At 40.4% G+C, this 19799-nt stretch overlaps 1 protein-coding gene across 4 annotated transcripts in view; it reads right to left on the bottom strand.

The window, feature by feature from the left end:
- The window catches only part of CEMIP2 (cell migration inducing hyaluronidase 2), a 103982-nt gene extending 84516 nt beyond the window's left edge, over positions 1-19466 (bottom strand). Inside the window, exons 1-2 of one of the 4 annotated variants that reach the window (XM_072611487.1) lie at positions 17797-18386; positions 13257-13320 (exon numbers count right to left, since the gene is read on the bottom strand). Coding sequence is in view for 1 of the 4 variants with exons in the window: in XM_072611457.1 (XP_072467558.1) it covers positions 4920-4934 (15 nt within the window). In the remaining 3 variants the exon portion in view is untranslated. The other 3 variants (XM_072611477.1, XM_072611467.1, XM_072611457.1) reach the window with 3 other exon arrangements.
- Positions 19467-19799: the final 333 nt, after the last annotated feature.

Consider the following 19799-nt stretch of genomic DNA (forward strand, 5'->3'; position numbering starts at 1 on the left):
AACCTGTGAGTTTGCTATCTTAGATCTAAAGCCTTAATAGGTTCAGAAAAATCTAAGTATCCCTTTTCTGTCGCTGGTATTTTTATATATGGAAGATGTTGTCTCTGTTATTTTGGAGGAGTGCTGATTTTTTTTTTTACCATATTTTGCTTTTGTGCACCATTTTCCACTGTAGAATGGCTTAAAAACAAGAATAAACTCCCTTTAATTGCTTTAAATCTCAAGTGCTTGAATACAGCCACATGTCTAGGTCTGCATCCATGGAGTTGTTGGAAAACATTTGGAAGAGTTGAAGAAGACTTGTGGGCAGGAACCAACACGCTGTTATGTCAGAAAAGACAAAAAGGCATGTCGTTTTAGCTGGTGCAATTATCAAGTGAAATTTTCCAATTAGGATGTTGTTTGGTGATGTTGCAAGGCAAAAATCATTCATCAGTGGCTTGGTGACTCTATTTCTCCTTTCACTGCCTTTTACTTCATTGTTTGTACATCTGGAGACATACATTATCTCCAACAAAAGAGTACTCCAGTCTGTTCAGTAATAACAACCTTGCTCACCCTGAAATAATGAAGTATTAGATTATTGCAGCCTTCGAAACAAAAGTTCCCTACTCCTTTTCAGAGAAGATTACAGTCACTATTTCAATCCCACCCTGATGAGCCTGGCACTCAAGAATCTTTAGTCGTTCCTTTGTTTGTAGAGGAGCATAGAGGGTCTTTTGTTGCTCTAATCTCTTATTTGTTCCAACAGGGCAAATGAATTATGTTGTTCACTCTTCTGTTTCTTGGCATATGCAACCATGTATGCACAGACACCTTAAACTTGAGAGCTTCTCCTCTTGTCATTAATACCATTTCTCTAAATAATTTTGGTCAGATTTCATGTTCCAGTTTAGATGCCTAAAATATATGACCAGCTAAATGTTCTTGAGATAACATGCTGACTGACCATCCCAGTAGAGAGGTAACAAATCTGGAATTATATTCCCCTCTAGTAACTTTTTAGTTATGAGGTTGGTTGAATCCTAGGAATTCTATCGAAGCGTATTAAATTGGTTTGCTTTAGACCAAGTTGGTCATGGCAGCCCCTGGGACCAAAAGCTCATTCATTGTTTAGGTGTCAGGTGACTCCCATGCTGTGCCACAGCCCTGGAGGTTTAAAGTGAGAAATAGATAGCCAAGGAAGAAGACGAACAAATTTATGCTAAATTAGCCTTGAGGGGATCTCATCTAACTAATCACTATAACAAGGTTAAAACAGATTTCACTCTTTTGCGCTAATACATTAAGAATAAAATTTCATCTAAAATATTCTTAATTGCTCACTAAAAATGGAAAAGAGGGGAAAGAAACTGGTCCGTTTATCTCAACTATTGCAGAGGAACAAATAATGTAGAGTTCATTAGGTTTTAGTACTAAAGAGTAAGGCAAGATGAGTATATCCTTGACATAGCCATGCACTACCTTCCTGTTACATAATTGACTTGTAATTATTTTTAGTTATTGTCATCATCATATTTTGATGCTTCCTTCCCCGTCCCTTCATCATGCCATAACCTATTGTTATGGATTGTGCAAGATGTCGTATGTAAAGAAAGATTCATGATAGTGAGAGACAGTAATACCTTTAAAAACTGTAGTTAGCCAGGACTATTAACTTTTAAAAATACTGAAACAAAGGATAAAAAGATGCATGGCTACCTTGCCATGGGACCTTTTATGAGTACATATTAGTACTTTGTTTTTTAAATTCTAAGACATATGAGCCTTAACTTTCTAAAAAAATTATTTAATTTTAGTTTACAATATTCAGTTCCACAAGCTTTTGAGTTTTAGATTTTCTGAAGTTTGCCTTCTTGTTAAAAAAGTGACCGATTAGAGGTGTGGAATGTGACATACCTTTTCAGACATAATCAATGTGTTGATTTGTTTGGTTTGACTCTATTTAAGGAGTCATAATGATTCTAAAAATTAAAGAAAAAAATTAATAAAACACTAAGAGGGCAGCTAGGTAGTACCAAGTTTGGAGTCAGGAAGACTCATCCATCTTCCTGAGTTCAAATCTGGCTTCAGACATTTACTAACTGTGTGACCCTGGGCAAGTCACTATTTGCCTCAGTTTCCTCATCTGTAAAATGAGCTGGAGAAGGAAATGGCAAACCACTCTAGGATCTATACCAAGAAAACCCCAAATGGGGTCCCAAAGAGTCCAGCAGGACAGAAAAGACTTAAACAATAAAAACATCGAGAAATAAAGAAAACATAAAGATCAAAAGGAGACACAAACAAGAGATCAATTGAGTCACTACCGTTAATATATACTCTAAAATAAAACCAAACAAACTGAGCGTAACAGAATGCCATGGGCTAATTTACAATCTTTTTGTTGTTGTTGTTGTTGTTGTTGTTCTTTGTACATTGAAGTATTTATGGAGGATAATTAAGTCACTGCTGGGATAGGGAGAGAGACTACCTATGACTTCACTGTACAGAGAATACAAGGTGAGGAAACTCCCTTTTACCAGGGCAGGACTATACTTTTTCTACAACTTGTAGCCTTAGAGAGTGATCTGTACTCAAACGCTTCAAGGCTAATGGACAGGTAACATTTGAACTTAGGTCTTCTTAGCTTCCAGATGAGTTCTGTAACCAGTATACCATGCTGCCTACATCCTTCATAAGAAATATTTTTTTAAAAAAGACTCATGAGTACTTAGCATGCTTACTATGTTATAGGGAAGATCTATTTCACACTCCCTACCCATACCCCATTCGATAAACTCCCTTATCACTTATCTACAGGATTTAATATAAAATCCTTTGTTTGGCATTCAAAGCCCTTTACTACCTGGCCCCTTCCTATCTTTTCCATCTTCTTATACCTTGCAGAGGAATGGCAAGGAAGATAGGCTCACTGGATTACAAAGTGTATATGCGTATATACTGCAATCCAGCAAGATTGACCCTCTTTCAGTTCTTCAAACAAGACATACCATCTTCAGATCCAGTCATTTCCACTGGCTGTTCACTATGCTTGTACTCTCTCTCCCTCATCATCTCTGCCTCACAGTTTACTTTAAGTCCCCACTAAAATCTCATCTTCTACAAGAAGCCTTTCCCCAATCTTCTTTTAAAGCCAGTACCTTCCCCCATTGATTATTTCCAATTTTTCCTGTCTATATCTTGTTTGCACATAGTGGTTTTTCATGTTCTCTTCCCATTAGACATATTCTTTTCCCTCATTATTTTATTCTGAATTTAAGAAATAAAGAAATAAAACTTAAATAAAACAAGTATTTCCATAACATAATAGAATGAACAAAGACTGCACATGAAAAAAAGAACAATCTATTATGTAAAACTTGCTATTCCTTTTAAATACATAATAAAGTTATCTTGTAATTTTCATTTTTTTCTGTTGTCCTAGGAAAAAGAGGCAAAATACCACAAAACAACTTGATTTCAATCACTTTCAGAAAAAAACCCACCAAACAGGGTTAGTTCTAAGGCCATTATTCAGACCAATGTGCACATTTTAAATTACATCACCATAATGGTTAGATTTAAGCCGAAAAATGATGACCTTGAGTAATACAAGATTTGAGCAATGTAAGATTTCTGAATCATCATAAACAATCCACTTTTGCGATTTATATTTCACTAATGTAGGTGGGGAAAGCAGTTTCACACAGTTTGGAAAGCTTTTCAAACTTGATTAAAACAAAGAAATTTTTCTAGTTAATTCAGCTAATTTCACTGGCTTTCAAAAATTGAGCTGAAACACTCTACTCTCAAACCATTACAATAAATCAAGTTTTTGCTAGAAAGTCATCTGAAAATAACTTGAAATAAAGTTATTTTACCTACACATATGGATATCTGGAAATCCCAAAATCCCAACCATTCTACCATCTTTACTTTTAATATTGACTTTTCACCTTTTATTCCTTCTCAAAGCATTTTAAACCAAATAAAATGTTTATTCTAATGACTTTCATATATGTGAACTTATATGCAAAACGTTGATAAAAGAGCACATTCCAAAATTAATAAATAACTGCAGTGAGGGCCACTTAAAAACCTTGTTTAAATAAGCTAAACTTGAAAAAAGTGGAAAAAATTTTCCCTTGAACAGGCATTTTAACTAGAGTAAACATTATTCATAGTGACTGCATATGACAGAAAGTATCAAACAAATACAATTGGAAAATATATATGCTTTCTAAATATTTATTCCCATGAAAGAAGTCAATATATTCCAAAATTATAATGCTTGCTTAGCTTGAGCATTTTTAAAAATGCACATCATTCTAAATTCAAGGTATATGCATGAATACATATTCAGTGGCAATCTGTGAAATCAGAGCTTTCCTACACAAAGCTTATTTGAGCTACCTGTTAAGTAGTCTGGAGTGATATCAACGAGACTTCTTTCTCCATCTTAAGCTCTGTGGGAAGTTGACTGCCAGACTTTTTTTTTCATTCTTATATGCTTTTCATTCATGTGATATAAAAAAGAATGAAGTCTTCTATGCTCCTGGTGACAAGAGATTGCCAATTCTATCTTTTTGGGGGATTTTTAAATGCACACGTTAGCAGGGAAGCTTAACCCTAAAGCCGAGATGTCTGACACAGTGAAAAGGTACAGAGAAAAGGTACTTTTATTCTTAATGAAAGTAAAGACTGAAAAGGAAAAAAAAATAAGAGAACTGGTTGTGGGTAGGGGCTGGGGCAGATAAAGGATGACAATGAACAACATCTAAAACCATTAAAGTTCATTTGAAGAAAATTTCAAGGCAGATAAAACAAAATAACCCCCCCAAGACAGAAAAATTGAACAAAAGATGACCAAACTATTAAAAGATTTTTTTTTAATGTAGAAAATTCATTAGGGTGAGGGAGTGTAGAATTCTACCTACCAGTCCTCCTCTCATCCTTTGTCCTTTTCAACCATTCCTCTCTTCTGTTTCCCTTTATTTCAACTGCCATCCCATGGATTCCTTTTTTTCTCCTTTCCCCAATTCTATTATATAGCTGCTCCACCTTCTTTTTTTTTCTTTTCTCTCTCCCCGCCTCCATCCCAACTTCCCCCTATTCTGTCCCTCTACCCTGACCCTCCATCAATCACTAGGTTAAGATGATACAAGAGACTCAGCCAATAGTGAATGATGGGTGTTGCTAAAGCACACAAAGCCAGCTCTGGCATCTAATCAGCAGCGTGACTGGCCCCTCTAAGAAAGAACCAAAAGGCGGGCGTTCCACTGACTTGGAAGAGCCTATTTTAATTAAGGTCACAGCAAAGGGCAGAGCCAATGGGTTCAATGCCATTCTTTTTGGAATACAGAGAAAGATAAGAGATCTATATAGGGAGGAGGAGCACAGAACTAGTTAGAGACTAGACTTCGGCTACTTAAAATTTGTATGACCTTAAGCAAGTCACTTAGCTTCAGTATCCTTGTTTTAACATGAAGGGCTGAACTAGATGATTTTCTAGCTCTAATGTCTATGGATGATTTTAGCTCATTATGCTTTGCATTCAATTCAAATCAACATTTAGTAAGTAAGGCGAGTGATTCAGGGAGGTATATGGAGACAAAGATGCAAAGTACAGGTGACTAGCATAAGGCTGTATATACAAATACATGAAGAATTTTTCAGTTGATCTGATGTATTTTTCTGAACATCTAAAGACAGATACAATAAAGTTGCTGGTAGGTAGTAGGAATGGAAAAACAAATCCAAAAATGAGATTAATAAACTTATCTATACAATAGTTGGATGCCAAAAAGATTCAGGTCTGTTCAGAACCTAGGATCTCAGATCTAGAAGTAAAAGGGACATTGAAGAACATCTAGTCCAGTACCATTATTTCACAAATAAGGAAACGGAGGGTCAAAAACAGTTAAACCAAAGACAACCTTGGATGACATGTACAACAGCCTGAGCTTAGATAAGTCTAACTTCATCAAAGACAGAGAACCCCAACATTCATTTTCAATGCAATTTAAGCACATATTTGAGAACCTTCACTCCAACTTCTGAAAGAGTCACCCCTCCCATCAGAGATGCATAAGCTCAACAAAGGGATGTTATCTTGTAGAGATGAGCCACTTGGCACATTAATATCTCAACATATCAAAGATGCCATTATCATCAACATTCTAAAAGAGAAAGGCAAGGAAATCAACTACGGCAACTATCTACAACAATTCTCTACTATCTATCGCAAGCAAGTTGGCAAGTTCCTGTCCAACATTCTGGACAGGAGTACTGACCAACATCATGAATTAGACATTCTCAGAATTGAAATATGCCTTTAGACCTTACAGTTGACATGGCCTCCACTGCATAACAGATATAAGAAAGCTATCAATATTTCTTGTACTTTATATTCTTCGAGATCATTTGAAACCATGAACAGAGCTGGATCTTAGCTACTAATGATTCTAAGAAATCCATAAACTCTCGAGGATACTTCACTACGCTATCCCTTATATCCAGTTCATTCTAATTCATCCTTGGCTCATCACCAATACACTGGCTGGGCCATCCTGTTATAATTAGCTTTTTTTAAAAGCCATGTTTGAAAATGCAACAGAGAACCTAAGGGCTGATTTCCAAAAACATATTGAGAAACGTATTATTCTTAGTTTCAGTCAAATCATTAATCCTCAGTAGGTTAAAACCATTATCAAAAGACATGGAGAGAGTTAATCCAATTCAACAAGCATTTATCCAGTGCCTACCTTCTACAAGGTGCTATGCTAAGTCTTAATGCTATAAGGACAAAAAACAAAGCCATCCCTGCTATCTAGAAACTTACATTTTATTGGACTCAGTCACCCTACCAACTACTAACTATAGAAATGAGTGAACAATTAAAGGGAAAAGGCAAGAAGATGAAAGTCCTGTGGTCCCATATTAACCTGTTCCAAGGAAAGCCTACAGATTGAATGGTAACCTTCTATAATAGAAAGAGCCATTAAACTGGGAGTAAGGTGGTCTGACTTCTAGTTTCAAATTAACATGAGATATATGTCCTTTGGACAAATTATTTTGTCTTTTGTATGCCTTAACCTAGTCTTTAGTAACATAAGAGTTTAGATGCGCAACTCTTAATTTTGTGTCTTGGCCACTTTGGAAGTCTGGATAAAAGCCTCAGAATAATGTTTTTAAATGCAAAAAACAAAATCCATGCTATTACAAAAGAAACCAATTTCTTTAAATGTATCTATCAAACTACTGAAGGAAAAAAGTTCATGAATCCTGAATTAAGAATTCCTAACATAGATGATCTTCAGAGATCTCTTCCAGTTTGAATCTTCTATGATTTTTATTCATCTTAATTAAACTAAATATTCATGCTAACTTGTATCACTTCAATTACATATTGCCAAAACAATAATAACAATAAATAACTGAGTCAAGGTCAGGGTGTCCTTTGGGGAAATTGGCAGACAATGTAGGAACGGGGTAGCATTAAGATCAAGGCCAAAATAAAGTTGCACAAAGCAGTGAAATGCATTCACATCTTATGGGCTACAAGGTCTGATCTCGCTGTTAGCCTTTCTGGCTATCACATCACCTTGATGATACCAGTTGTCATTCATCACCAGATAATAAAAGCCTATAACTCACTACAAACCTGTTCTCAATGCTGCAAACATGCTTTGAAACTCCAACTCTGGCTACTTCAAAGATAATGTTCTTATGCAGCAGATCAAAGAGCTGGTGTCAGTAGCAAAACCATTATTGGGGTCATTTTTTTAATGGACACTATTCCTCAAGCTGTGCCATCCTTAACACAGCCATTTGTAGTAAGCATCTCTTCTTACCAGAGAATGAAAAGAAATAACTAATGTTAGCAGTGTAATGTGGTGGCCAAAAAAGTTAATGTAATCTGAACTGTATTGAGAAGCATAACTTCCAAGAACAGAGAAGTGATGATCCCACCCTAGCCTGCCCTCATCAGACCTCATCAGGAGTACTGTGTTCAGTTCTTAGCACCACATTGATAAGGACATTGATAAGCTAGAGTGTCCAGAAGAAGCAAACAAGAAGGTAAAGGGTCTTGAGTCCATGTTGAAGGAATCAACTGATGGAATAGTTGAAGACCAGTTGAAAGAACTGGTCATCTTTATCATGGAGAAGAGAAGACACAAGGGGGCGTATTATCTGTCTTCAAGTATCTGATAGGCTGTGATTTACAGAAGGAACTAAATCCATCCTGTTTGGCTCCAGAGGGCATAAGTAGGAGCAGTGCATGAAAGTTGCCAAGAACTCGATTTAGCCTTGATTTCAGGAAAATTTCCTAACAAATTAGAACTATCTAAAAGTTGAATTGACTTCTAATAAAAGGTTATGGAGTAAAGAAGTCTTCTTCCTGAAAGGTCTTCAAGCAGAAATTGGATGGCTACTTGTAGGTATATTTTAGTGGGAAATTGGATGGCTACTTGTGGATATATTTTAGTGGAAAATTTGATAGCTACTTATGGGTATATTTTGGTGGGGTATCCTTCATCTATAGGGTGACTACTGAGGAAACTGCCTTCCAATTCTTAAGTTTTGTGATTTAAAAAACATCACTAGTAGACTTTTCTTTTCCTTACCAACATGATTCTCATTGTTTCCTGGTTCTATTTGCAACAAAATATTGCAAAAAATATATTTTCCACTTAGATATCTTCTATGCTAAAATTCTTCTCTGGTTCCTTATTGTTTTGAGGAGGTGACCCTAGAGTCTCAAAGGCAATGCCAGTTTAGAATAACCTCTGAAGAAAGAATCCAAGTACACATTTAGAAAGAATGTCACACAAGCACCAAGTTTAAAGATTCTCATCACCAAAAAAGCTTGATGATGAGGTCCATGGTCTGCTCTGGAGCTAAGGTATCTTGATAGATGACAAAGTAAATAGGAACTCATCAAAGCTGCTACATCTATCCAGTCCCAGACCAGACCATAATCCATATGCCACCAATCATCTACGCTGGCCATCTTGCCTTTTGTCCAGACAAGAAACACCTATAGCACCTCTCTCCCCTTGGTTTTTTCACCTCCTACTCTAGTCACAGTAATCCAATCAATTTTACCATCACTTTTGGAAAAGAGCATGTCAATCAATGGTCCAACCTGCAATCCTTGTAACTTCCTAAACCAAAAGTCCTTTCCCTGGGGGACTCTCCCTGTAAATATTACCTCTCCCAAATAGACTATAAATTTCTTAATAGCAAAGACTATCTTATCTGCCTTTTCACATTTGTATTCCCAGTGCTTAGCACAGTACCCTTTTGTTCAGTCATTTTTCAGTCATATCCAACTCTTTATGACACCACTTGGAGTTTTCTTGGCAAAGATATTGGAGCTGTTTGCCACTTTCTTCTCCAGTCCATTTTACAGATGAGGAAAATGAGGTAAACAGGGTCAAGTGACTTGCCCAGGGTCACACAGTAGGAAATATCTAAGGCCAGATTTGAACTCAGGGAGATGATTCCTGATTCCAGACCTGGCACTCTATCCATTGTATCACGTAGCTGCCCTTACCAAGCACATTTCATTCATAGCAATCATGTGTTAGCAGAAGGATTAATCACATTGTTGAAATAAAAAAAAGTCTTTTGACTTTTATATGTCGTTTATAACAAGTGTAAGCAGAGCACAGTTGTTTTTCGTATTTGGTCACTTACTTGTGTCAGAAAATTCTTAACAAGGAGGTCAGTCTACAGGACTGGGTGCTCATTGTATGGTGGGGGTGGATGAGAAGGGAAGGGGGCTACAAGTGGATGACATGGTCTGCTCTGCCAACACATAAAGATGCTTACAGTAAGCTCAACTAAAGCTATAAAGACACTTACAGTAAGTTTAAATGCAACTGAATTGGAGAGGGAGCAAATGCCCCAAACACATAACTAAGCTGCTGACAAAAGCCAAGCACTTTTAGGAAATGTTTAAACAACTCCTACTTATGTGCATTAATTAGAAGGCCTTGTCTCCGACAAGTTTAAATTTGTAACAAAAGCCGTTTGCGAAATGGAAAATGAGCTTGCTTTAGAGCAATAAGCAAGCATTCCAAGGTCAATTTGAGTTCCAGTAGTCTGTAATGACGGCTAGAAATCACCTGTAGGGAAGAAAGCACGTTTTACTCTTAAAAGTAAACATGAAAATTACTTTGTTTTTGAAGAAACTAGTCATGAATTAGTCAAACATTCCAAGATGTAACATTCAGTTACATGACTTGGTTTATTGATTTTTTTTTGGTGTATGCTGTCTAGAAGAAAAAATGCAGAATGGGGTGGGGATGGGACAAAGGAAGGCAGATACTTCCCAGTATTTAAATTAACTATCATGGCCTAAATTCAACTGAAGAGAACACTAGTTAAAATGGAAATAAGTGATAAAGACCTGAAAAATGATTAAAAGCAACTTCTACGGGTTTGGGGCAGCTAGGTGCTGCTATGGATAGAATGCAAGGAAGATTCATCTTCCCGAATTCAAATCTGGCCTCAAACACTTAATAGCTAGGCGACCCTGGGCAAGTCACTTAACCTTGTTTGGCTTAGTTCTTCATCTGTAAAAACAACTGAAGAAGGAAATGGCAAACCTCTCCAACATCTTTGCCAAGAAAACCCAAAATAGGGTCATGAAGTCAGACACAAAACAACAAGTCTTTGATACCAAGTTGATCTAGAGTCCTAGAACCATACAACAAGGATGAGTTAGAAATATATTCTGTATCCTATGCTTCTCAATTATTTATTAAATATTTCCAACTTAAAGTCCCATCTCAAACTCACCATGTCCAAAACGGAACTCATTATATTTCACTGCAAACCCCCCTTCATCTAAACTTCCATGTTTCTGCCCAGGGCACCACATTCTTCTAGTCATCTAAGTTCACAGCCTCAAAATTCTGAGGTGTCATCCTTGTCTCCTCACTCTCCTTCATTCCACAATCAGGAGCCAAATCTTGTCAATTCTGCCCTCTACAACATCTCTTACTTGTGATTCCTTTTCCCACCTCATTCACAGATTTCTCTCAGTCAAATTAATTTAGTCTCTGTGTTCCAATTTTACCAACCCATGACACTAAGAAAATTCTATATGAGAGGCAGCGTGACATAGGTACAGAGCTGATCTTGGAATTAAGAAGACTTGGGTTCATATCCTGCCTTTGACATGTACTGCCGCTGTGACCCAGAGCAATTTAAATTTGCAAGGCCCTAAGGAACGCTCTAAAAATCTAAGTTGCAGAAAACATAGTATCAGCCTATATTGGTTGAAGGAGTTTCCTTATCGGGAGTTCCCTCTATTAAATAAATCACAGGTAAAGTAAAAAAATACTTTAGATTATAAATCAAGTCCATATGCAAAGACAAAAAGAGCAAGAATGTTAAATGATTAAATGTTTACTAAGCAGAAGGACACTGTGTTATTTTTCCTGTAAAAGAGAAAATGTAAAACTAAAAGGTCTTTTAGAATCTTTGATTATTATGTTTCATATTCAAAATGAAGGACATAAAATTTGGATAAATTTTGAGACTGTGCTCACTCCCTAATTTTTTCCTTCATCCTCTCATGCGGTTATAACACATAGTGTGGCTGCCATTCCCTCCATCGCAGCCCCATATTCCCTCCAGTCTTTATGTCCTCTACCCATCATTTTCATTGGGCTCTTTGTAATCTTTACTCCATTGTTAAACCCCAGTTTATCCTCAGTCTCTCCTTATCATATTTTTTCCATCTCAACTCATCAAAAGAAACCTGACTTTTCCCTAAGGATTCCACATCTCTAACATCTAACTTCAGCTACATCTTTCTCACTTTCACCCTATAGGTAGAGTTGGTATACTCCCTCACCACCACTTCCAGATTCCTATTCTTCAAACACGATCCTATAATCTCTCCTTTGAAGCACATGCTATCTGTCTATAAACAATGACATCTTGGCTCCATCATCTACTGACTTCCAGAAACTCTCCCACTTTTCTCCAAGTTTATGGCACCTGGATCACAGTCTTCCTCCTGACCCCTTTCTCAGCTGTCATTACTAAAGGTTTCAGTATCCACTGATGACACCTCTAACACCATAATTTCTTGGACTCAACTCCCAAGACGTTCAATACAATTAAATTCAATACAATAAACAATGCAGTCACAGTTTAGACCAGACCAGCATTCAAAACTATTTCACTTTCAAAATTCCAACATTTCTAACCAGGATCTTTCCTTCTGTTCTACTCCCTTAATTTCCCCATACCAGTTCATATTAGCATAGATTTAGATGTGGAAGGTCTCTCAAGTCCAATACCAACATGTTAAAAAATCAGGAAACTGAGACCCAGGTTAAGTGACTTATCAAGGATCACACAGCTTGCAAGTAACAGAGTAACTGTGTGACCCTGGATGAGTCGCAACCCTGTTTGCTTCAGTTTCCTCATCTATAAAATGAGCTGGAGGAGGAAATGGCAGACTACTCCAGTATCTTTGCCAAGAAAACTCCAGATGGGGTCATGAAGAGTTGGGTACAACTGAAACAAGTGAACAACATGTTCAAAGCACTCCATATCCTAGCAATCTGCCAACCATAATCTGATCTTAAAGTACTTTGAATATTATACAAATATGTTAGTATTACTGTTACACTTGCTGAATTTCTTGAGCTTTCATCATTCTCATCCTGCTAACCTTCAGCTTAGTGTAACTCTTATTATCTACTAAGTACACTCCTTGAGGTAGCTATATGGCACAGTGGATGGAGCACCAAGCCTGGAGTCAAGATGACCTCAGTTCAAACCCAGTCTGTCAAATGAGGAAAATAATAGCAGGGTCGATGTGAGGATCAGATGATATTTGTAAAGTATTTATATGTAACACTAGAGATAAAAGCCTTGCCTTGACCATGGAAGGAGAAAGATTTCCTGTCACTGGGGAATGCATATCAGCCCCTCAGCCTTTGCTGTCTTCAGTGTAAAGCTTAAGAAAAAAAGGTCCCTACCACTGTTAGACACTCAGACCTTACTCTCTTTAGTGAAGATAGGAGGTAACCAGCAGAGCTGATGACCTTGCCCTGTTCTTGAAGGTGTGGCTGTCAAGAGTCCTGTTCCTAATCCTAGTAAGAAACATGACTTAAAAGGGGAATACTAGTGGTCCAGACTCAGCTTTATAATCTCTATATGGTAGGGTTAGATTCTGATGGGAATGAACAACTCCAACTCCCAAGAGTCATTTCAAGAAGCATTAGTAATGGGTTAACACTTACCACTACCAGAGGCCAGTGGTGGGTGAAAGAAGAGTCCAGGGGCCAGCAGCACAAGGAGCAAAACCTATAGGAAGGAATATGGCAAAGAGAGGGAAATAATATTGGGGGGAGTGGGGAAGGGAAAGTCCCACTGGAGAGTTAAGTAATACCTATAGGATGGAAGAGCTGGTCTCTGACCACCAGCTGAGATGGGAGACAACCATGAAGTTCAGGAACTAGCAGTGATTTCTTCACTGACTAGAGATTTTAGTGGAGCATTGGGAGTTGGGTGGTAGTAGGGCTCATCTCTAGATAGAGGATAGGTGAATGAGTGCCCAATGTGGACCATCTTGACAGTGATGGCTTTATGCAAAGAAGCAGAATAAGAAATGGTCATTTATCATGATACATAGTCAGAGAAGGTCAAGTCATAGGAATTCAGCAAGGTAGCTAATAAATTTACACAGCAAGTCACACAGAAAACAAGCGAAAATCAAACTTAGAGATGGGTTCTAGGTTACAACATGGAGTCTAAGAAATATCAAAGGATCACACAGGCTCACCACATTCACTACAACTTAGCTGAGTATCTGGAACATAATAGACACTAAATGTTTCCTTTCCCCTTGTGCTTTTTCTAGGGAAAGATATAGGACAATAGCTTGAGGTAATGGTGGTGAATTTTGTTTTGCTTTCTTTTGTTTTAAGGATTAGAGACATCTGTGTACATTTCTAGGGAGAAGGAATTAACCAAAGAATGGGGACAAAATGAAGGTTAAAGTGAGAATGGATAATTGTGCTCTGTCATGCGTTAGCACTATCAAGAGTATCAGTATACGCTTTCAGTGGCTCTCCACTGCCAATTGAATAGAAACTCCTGATCCTAGAATTCAAGCCCTCTACAGTCTGCCTATAATCTACTTTTCCAGCTTTAACATGTACTGTTCCACGTCACTTATTCTATGTTCCAAACACAGTGGACTAGTCTCCATTTCCTATTCTCATGTTGCCTTCTCGTCCTCCTGCCTCTATTGTCCTTTTCCACAGACCTAGAATGAGCTCCATTCTTACCCTCTTCTCTACCCTTTGAAGTCCTTCCCTACAAAATGAGCTGGTTGGACAATATGGTTTTTGAGGTCCTTTCCACCTAGTTGCACCAGGCCTGCAGTCAGGAAGACCTGAGTTCAAATTCAGCCTCAGATACTTATTAGCTGTGTAACCCAAGAGAAGTCCCTTAACTTCACAATCTCAGTTTCCTCATCTGTAAAAATAAAGCTAATAGCATCTGCCTATCAGGGTTGTGATTAGGATGAAATAAGACAACTGTAAAGTACTTAGCATATTGGCTAGCTATCATCATCATTGTCGTCTGTGATCCTTCAAGGTCCAACTCTATTGCCGCTTTCTTCTTCCACACCAGCCATTTTGCTCATCCTTCTCCCACCAGAAGTTAGACTTTATCAACTTTGATATGGATATCTGGACCCTGAGTGCTGATTGTTGAGTTTTTGCTTTTTCTTGCCTAGAACCCAGGTCATCATATAATTTCCATCAATTTCCAAACCAGTGTCTACTCCCCACCCTTTGTCCAAATCTATGTGGCATCTTACCTAATTAGAATGGAAAACTCCTTAGGAGCAGATATTATCCTATTGAATTGTATTTATACATCCAATCTTAGCATGGTGCCTGATATACGTAAGTACTTAGTAAATGATTTTTTATCCATTTATTATATTATTTCCTCTTACTCTGAAAAATGATCTCTCCTCAAATTTCTCAAACCACTTTGTATCTTCCCTTTGAACTTAACACACTCCCCTTCATTTCTTAGTGTCTTCTCTACCCTCACCTCAACCCCAAGAAGTTGACTGAAAGTAGTCTCTTCCATATCCTTGTATGCCCAGAACCTAGCACAGTGCCTTCCTTGCACAACAATCAGAGGACAATTATTTATTAACCACCTACTATGTGCCAAGTGGTATACTAGGGATTGAAGATACAAAGACAAAAGTGACAACAGGCCCAAGGAGATTGTCATCTAGCCAAGAGAGACAGCATGTTCGTATACTTGTTTTTAAATTCGACCTATAATTTCTACTTAACCACTCATGCTCCCAGGCCAACTGATATAACAGCTGGCATTCATATAGTGCTTTAAGGTTTGCAAAACACTTTTACATGTGTTAAATAATTTAATCCTCAAACGAGAACCCAGGGAAGTTGATAGCATTACCTCCATTTTACAGATGAGGTAACTAAGGCTGAGAGTGGAAGAGACTTGCCCAGGGTTATTTAGCGAAGTGTCCAACACAGATTTTGAGCTCAGATTTTCTTGACTCCAAGTCCAGAACTCAGTTCAATGCTATGTAAATGTCATATATAATATATACAAAATAGCTATTTTGTGGGGCAGCTAGGTGGCACAGTAGATAGAGTGCCAGGCCTGGAATCAAGAGGTTGTTGTTCAGCTGTTTCAGTAGTGTTGACAGTTGTAACCCCATTTGGGGTTTTCCTGGCTAAGATAATGGATCCTTCTCCAGATCCATTTCTTTTTACAAATGAGGAAACTGAGGCAAATAGGGTAAATTAACTTGTCCAGAATCATACAGCTAGTAATTGTCTGAGGTCAGATTTAAACTCATTAGCCTTGCTAACTGCAGGCCTGGCACTCTATTTACTTCAGCACCTAGCTGCCTGGAGTCAGGAGGACCCAGATTCAAATCTGAACTCAGACACTTACCAGATATGTGACCTTGGGCAAGTCACTTCACTCTATTTCCTTCAGTTTCCTCATCTCTAAAAAAATGAGCTAGAGAAGGAAATGGCAAGCCAATACAGTATCTTTGCCAAGAAAACCTCAAAAGGAGTCACGGAAGAGTCAACAAAACAAAATAGATACAAGATAATTTTGAAGGGAAAGTACAAAGAAAAGTACAAGAGGGTACAGACATATAGAAAACCTTCACATAGAAGAGCTGGAACTTAGGCTGAGCACTGAAAGAAAGTAGGGATTTTGAGAGATAAAGAGTTGAGAATGGAGGATGTTCCAGGTGTGGGAAAAACAGTCAATGCAAAGACATTGAAGACCTGAGTGATGGAATATCATGCATGGGTAAGAGCATTAGCTGGACCACTCTGATCTACACATGAGAGTGTAGATGAGTAAGGAGAAATCAGGATGTACAGTAGACACCTAACAAATGTTTGTTTATTGAATTTATAGAGGTCTTGAAAACGGCAACTTATTCTAAATGGAAGTTAATGAAAACGCAAATTCCACTCTGTGCTATTAAAGAATCACAAGAATAATATTAGAAATACAGAATTGGGTTTAAGGTTCTACATGTTCAACATAAAGTTTCTTATTGCATTGTAAATTCAGCTATAGAGCAGTTCAGGTCAAGTTGTATCTTCTCTCAATCTCAATTTTTCCCTTTGATGTGAATAATCTATAATGAAGGGGCATCTTAGATACTTATGCTCTCTTGTGCTTTCACTTTCTAGTTAAACTAAGAATGTGGGTCTCAGAAAGTTAGGACATTGTGTCTAGAACAGGCCAAAAAAGACTGGTTTTAATCCATTAGTGTTATAGCAGAATAAGCTAGAGGAACTTGAAGTCAGTCTCTTAAGTCCTGGCCCTGCCACCAGGCTTGACTTGGAAGAAGTCAAGGAATTTCTGAAGACACTAAGAAACAATGTTGCACTCACTCCTCTCTATAAGTTCTTCGATTTGTCAAGTCCTATGATCTAGGCTATTTAGCTTCAATCACATTATGAAATGAAGCCTCCCAGCCTGTTCCCCTAGCCTAACCTATGTAGGAAAGGCTTGTGTGTGATAGATCTCACTGCAGTCCTGAGAGCAGCCCCCTTCAGTACTGAATGCGCAATAAAGCAAAGACTTGGACTTTAAAAATCAGGTAAAAGTAAGCAAGCTACAGTTTTGGTCCCGGTCCTTTCACCCTTATTAGGACCTTCCAACTCCAACAAGGGAAAGCTAAGTCTGCGGCAGGAAAGTGCACAATATATGAGACTGGAATGTTAAATTCTAGAGAATCTTCCAAAATTTAGATCCATTCTATTGAAAACTTACCTCGCTACAAACAAAACAAAAATACCTCCACTGGATAGGACAGAGCCATTAAACACATGTGTGTGTATACACACACAATGCATTCCAACAATCTTTCCCTGAAGCCGGCTTCCTGTGGGGTTTATTTCCATATCCTCCCCCCTCCCCCCCCCCCAGCCCCGAGTTTCAGGCTGTTCACATGAACTTTAAAAGATCCATTGTTTCCTCCCCAGAAAGCTAGAAGAAAACTGTGATCAAGACAAGAGTTCCCCTCTACCCTCTCTCCAGGAGTGGACTGGCTTCAAGGGGAGCCCGACTGCGGCTAATCCCGAAAGGAGGGTACCGGGGGAAGGGGAGGAGGGGGAGGGTTATTCATTCACCCGGAATCCCCAACGTGCAGGCTGAGGCTGGCTGGCCAGGCACCGGCCGATCCCGCCGCCAGGGCTGTCTGTCTACACCGGGGTGAGGCACCCACCGAGGGCTGCTTACCTTCCTCTCCCGTCTGCAGTCGGGCAATCCGGGATCTAAACGGCGGCAGTCAGGGCACCCTGGGCTGTGGTCCTCCTCCCCCTTGCCCGGGTTCTGCTTTCCATGGCAATGGAAACTCGCAGAGCCCCGGCTGATGGGGGCTGAGGCTGCTGCTGCTTTTACGCCACTGGCAGCGGCGGCAGCCTTTGCCCGGTAGGTGAAATACTTTCCTCCCGAGAGTGACGCGCCGCTTCCTCCCTCCTCCCCCTCCTGCCCGCAGCCGGGGCGGGGGGACGGGGGGGGTGTTAGGGGGGACGGGGGGCGGGGGAAGAGAGGAGAAGGGGGGCGGGGGAGAGAGCCAGCAGCGCCCGCCGCTCGGCTCCTTTGCCTCCTCCTTCCCCTGCAAAGGAGGAAGAGGAGAAGGTGCGGCTCAGCTGCGCGGCCCCTCAGCCCCTCGGGGCAAGGACAAAGCCTCGGCGGCCGCTGGGCGGGCACCGCCAGCGCCCAGGGGCACAGCTTCGAGCTCTAAGGCTTCGGCCGCGGAGGTGCCTGCTGCGCTGTGCCAGCCCAGCCAGCCTCTCCGTGCCTGCGGGGCGCCATGGCCCGGGCGAGGCTGGGCCGGGCCGGGAATCGCGGGTGGGGGCGGGAGGGAGGCCGGGAGGAAAGGGGAGAAGGCGGTGCTTGGAGCCCGAAGGGGCGGTGGCAGCTCCGGGCTCCACCCGCGGAGTCGGAGCGCTCGCTAGGTGAGAGCCCAGCGCCGCTCACTGCTCCCGGCGAGGAACAGCTCTACCCCGCCGGCCTTGGTGCCCCGCCAGCCCTGGTGCCCCGCCGGCCGGCGCGGCCCTGGTGCCTCACCCGACAGCTTGCCCCTGGGGTCCGGGAAAAGGAGGCGCTGCTTCCACTTCCCACAGGGAGTTCGCCCTCCTTTCCCATCACCCTTGAGCTGCGTGCAGAAGGAATTGCGGCTGCTCTCCCTGCCATCCCTAGCATTTCCTCCCCTGCTCTGCAGTCTCTATATTGGAAAGGACCAAAGAGACTCGACCTGTACTTGAACTAAAATCCCTGCTACCACACCCCAACCACCGGTCATTTAGCTTTTGCAGAGAGAGAAAGCCCATCAGCTCCAGAAGCAGCCCATTGCCACCTTCTACCAAGTCCTCCGCTCAAAAGGAAGTTTTCCTCCATACATACCGAACCTAAAAATACTTCTGCAACCTTCCCCCCTGGGGCCAAGCAGAACAATCTAGGCCTCCTCAAATATTTGGAGAAAGTTAACATCCGTTCTAAGCCTTCAGTTCATAGATCTGAGGCTGCAGAAATCACTGCTCAAACCCTACTCGTTTTACAGAAGGGGAAACAAAACGAAAGAGGTTAAGTTACTTGCCCAAGGTCACACGGGATAATAAGTAGCAGAACTGGGGCTTGAACTCAGGTCCAAAGACTCCAGATACAGTGCTCCTTTCCCCCATCCCTATCAGAAGGATAATGGACTCTACTTGGCCAGTTGGCCAAGACCCCACCCCACCTTGCGTGCCGCTAGTTTCTCGGGGGTCCCAAATGTCCCTCGAGGCTTAGCTGTGCCTTCTCCTACAGCTCCAGGAGCTGGCTGCTGCTGCAGCTATCGGACTATGCCACTCCCATTGCCGAGGTTCATATATGTAGCGCCTCCCATACCCCCTTCCCTCACAACTGAGGGGCTGGCATCCAAGCCCCGCCCCTACGCACCTAACCTCTCCACCCCCATTTTTCAAACAACGTGCTTCTCGGCCAGCCCCAGGCAGAAGAGTCCCGACCCTCTCTGATTCCTGGTTCATTTTTATTTCCTCATCTCCAAGCTGTCCTTTGAGTCCTCAAATCGTGGACTGCTACATCCCAAGTCCACAACTTTCTTCTCTACCCCCATTCTGCTAGTAGCTGCAGCCAAGAACCAGCTCCCCCTTCCTCTGTTTAGTACTGAATTGGATGTCCTCCCATTAAGGGCATTCGTTCATTTAACACTGTATGTAAAACTTTTAAAGCCTAGT

The sequence above is a fragment of the Notamacropus eugenii genome, chromosome 1, assembly GCF_028372415.1.
Source record: "Notamacropus eugenii isolate mMacEug1 chromosome 1, mMacEug1.pri_v2, whole genome shotgun sequence".
NCBI classification, from domain to species: domain Eukaryota; kingdom Metazoa; phylum Chordata; class Mammalia; order Diprotodontia; family Macropodidae; genus Notamacropus; species Notamacropus eugenii.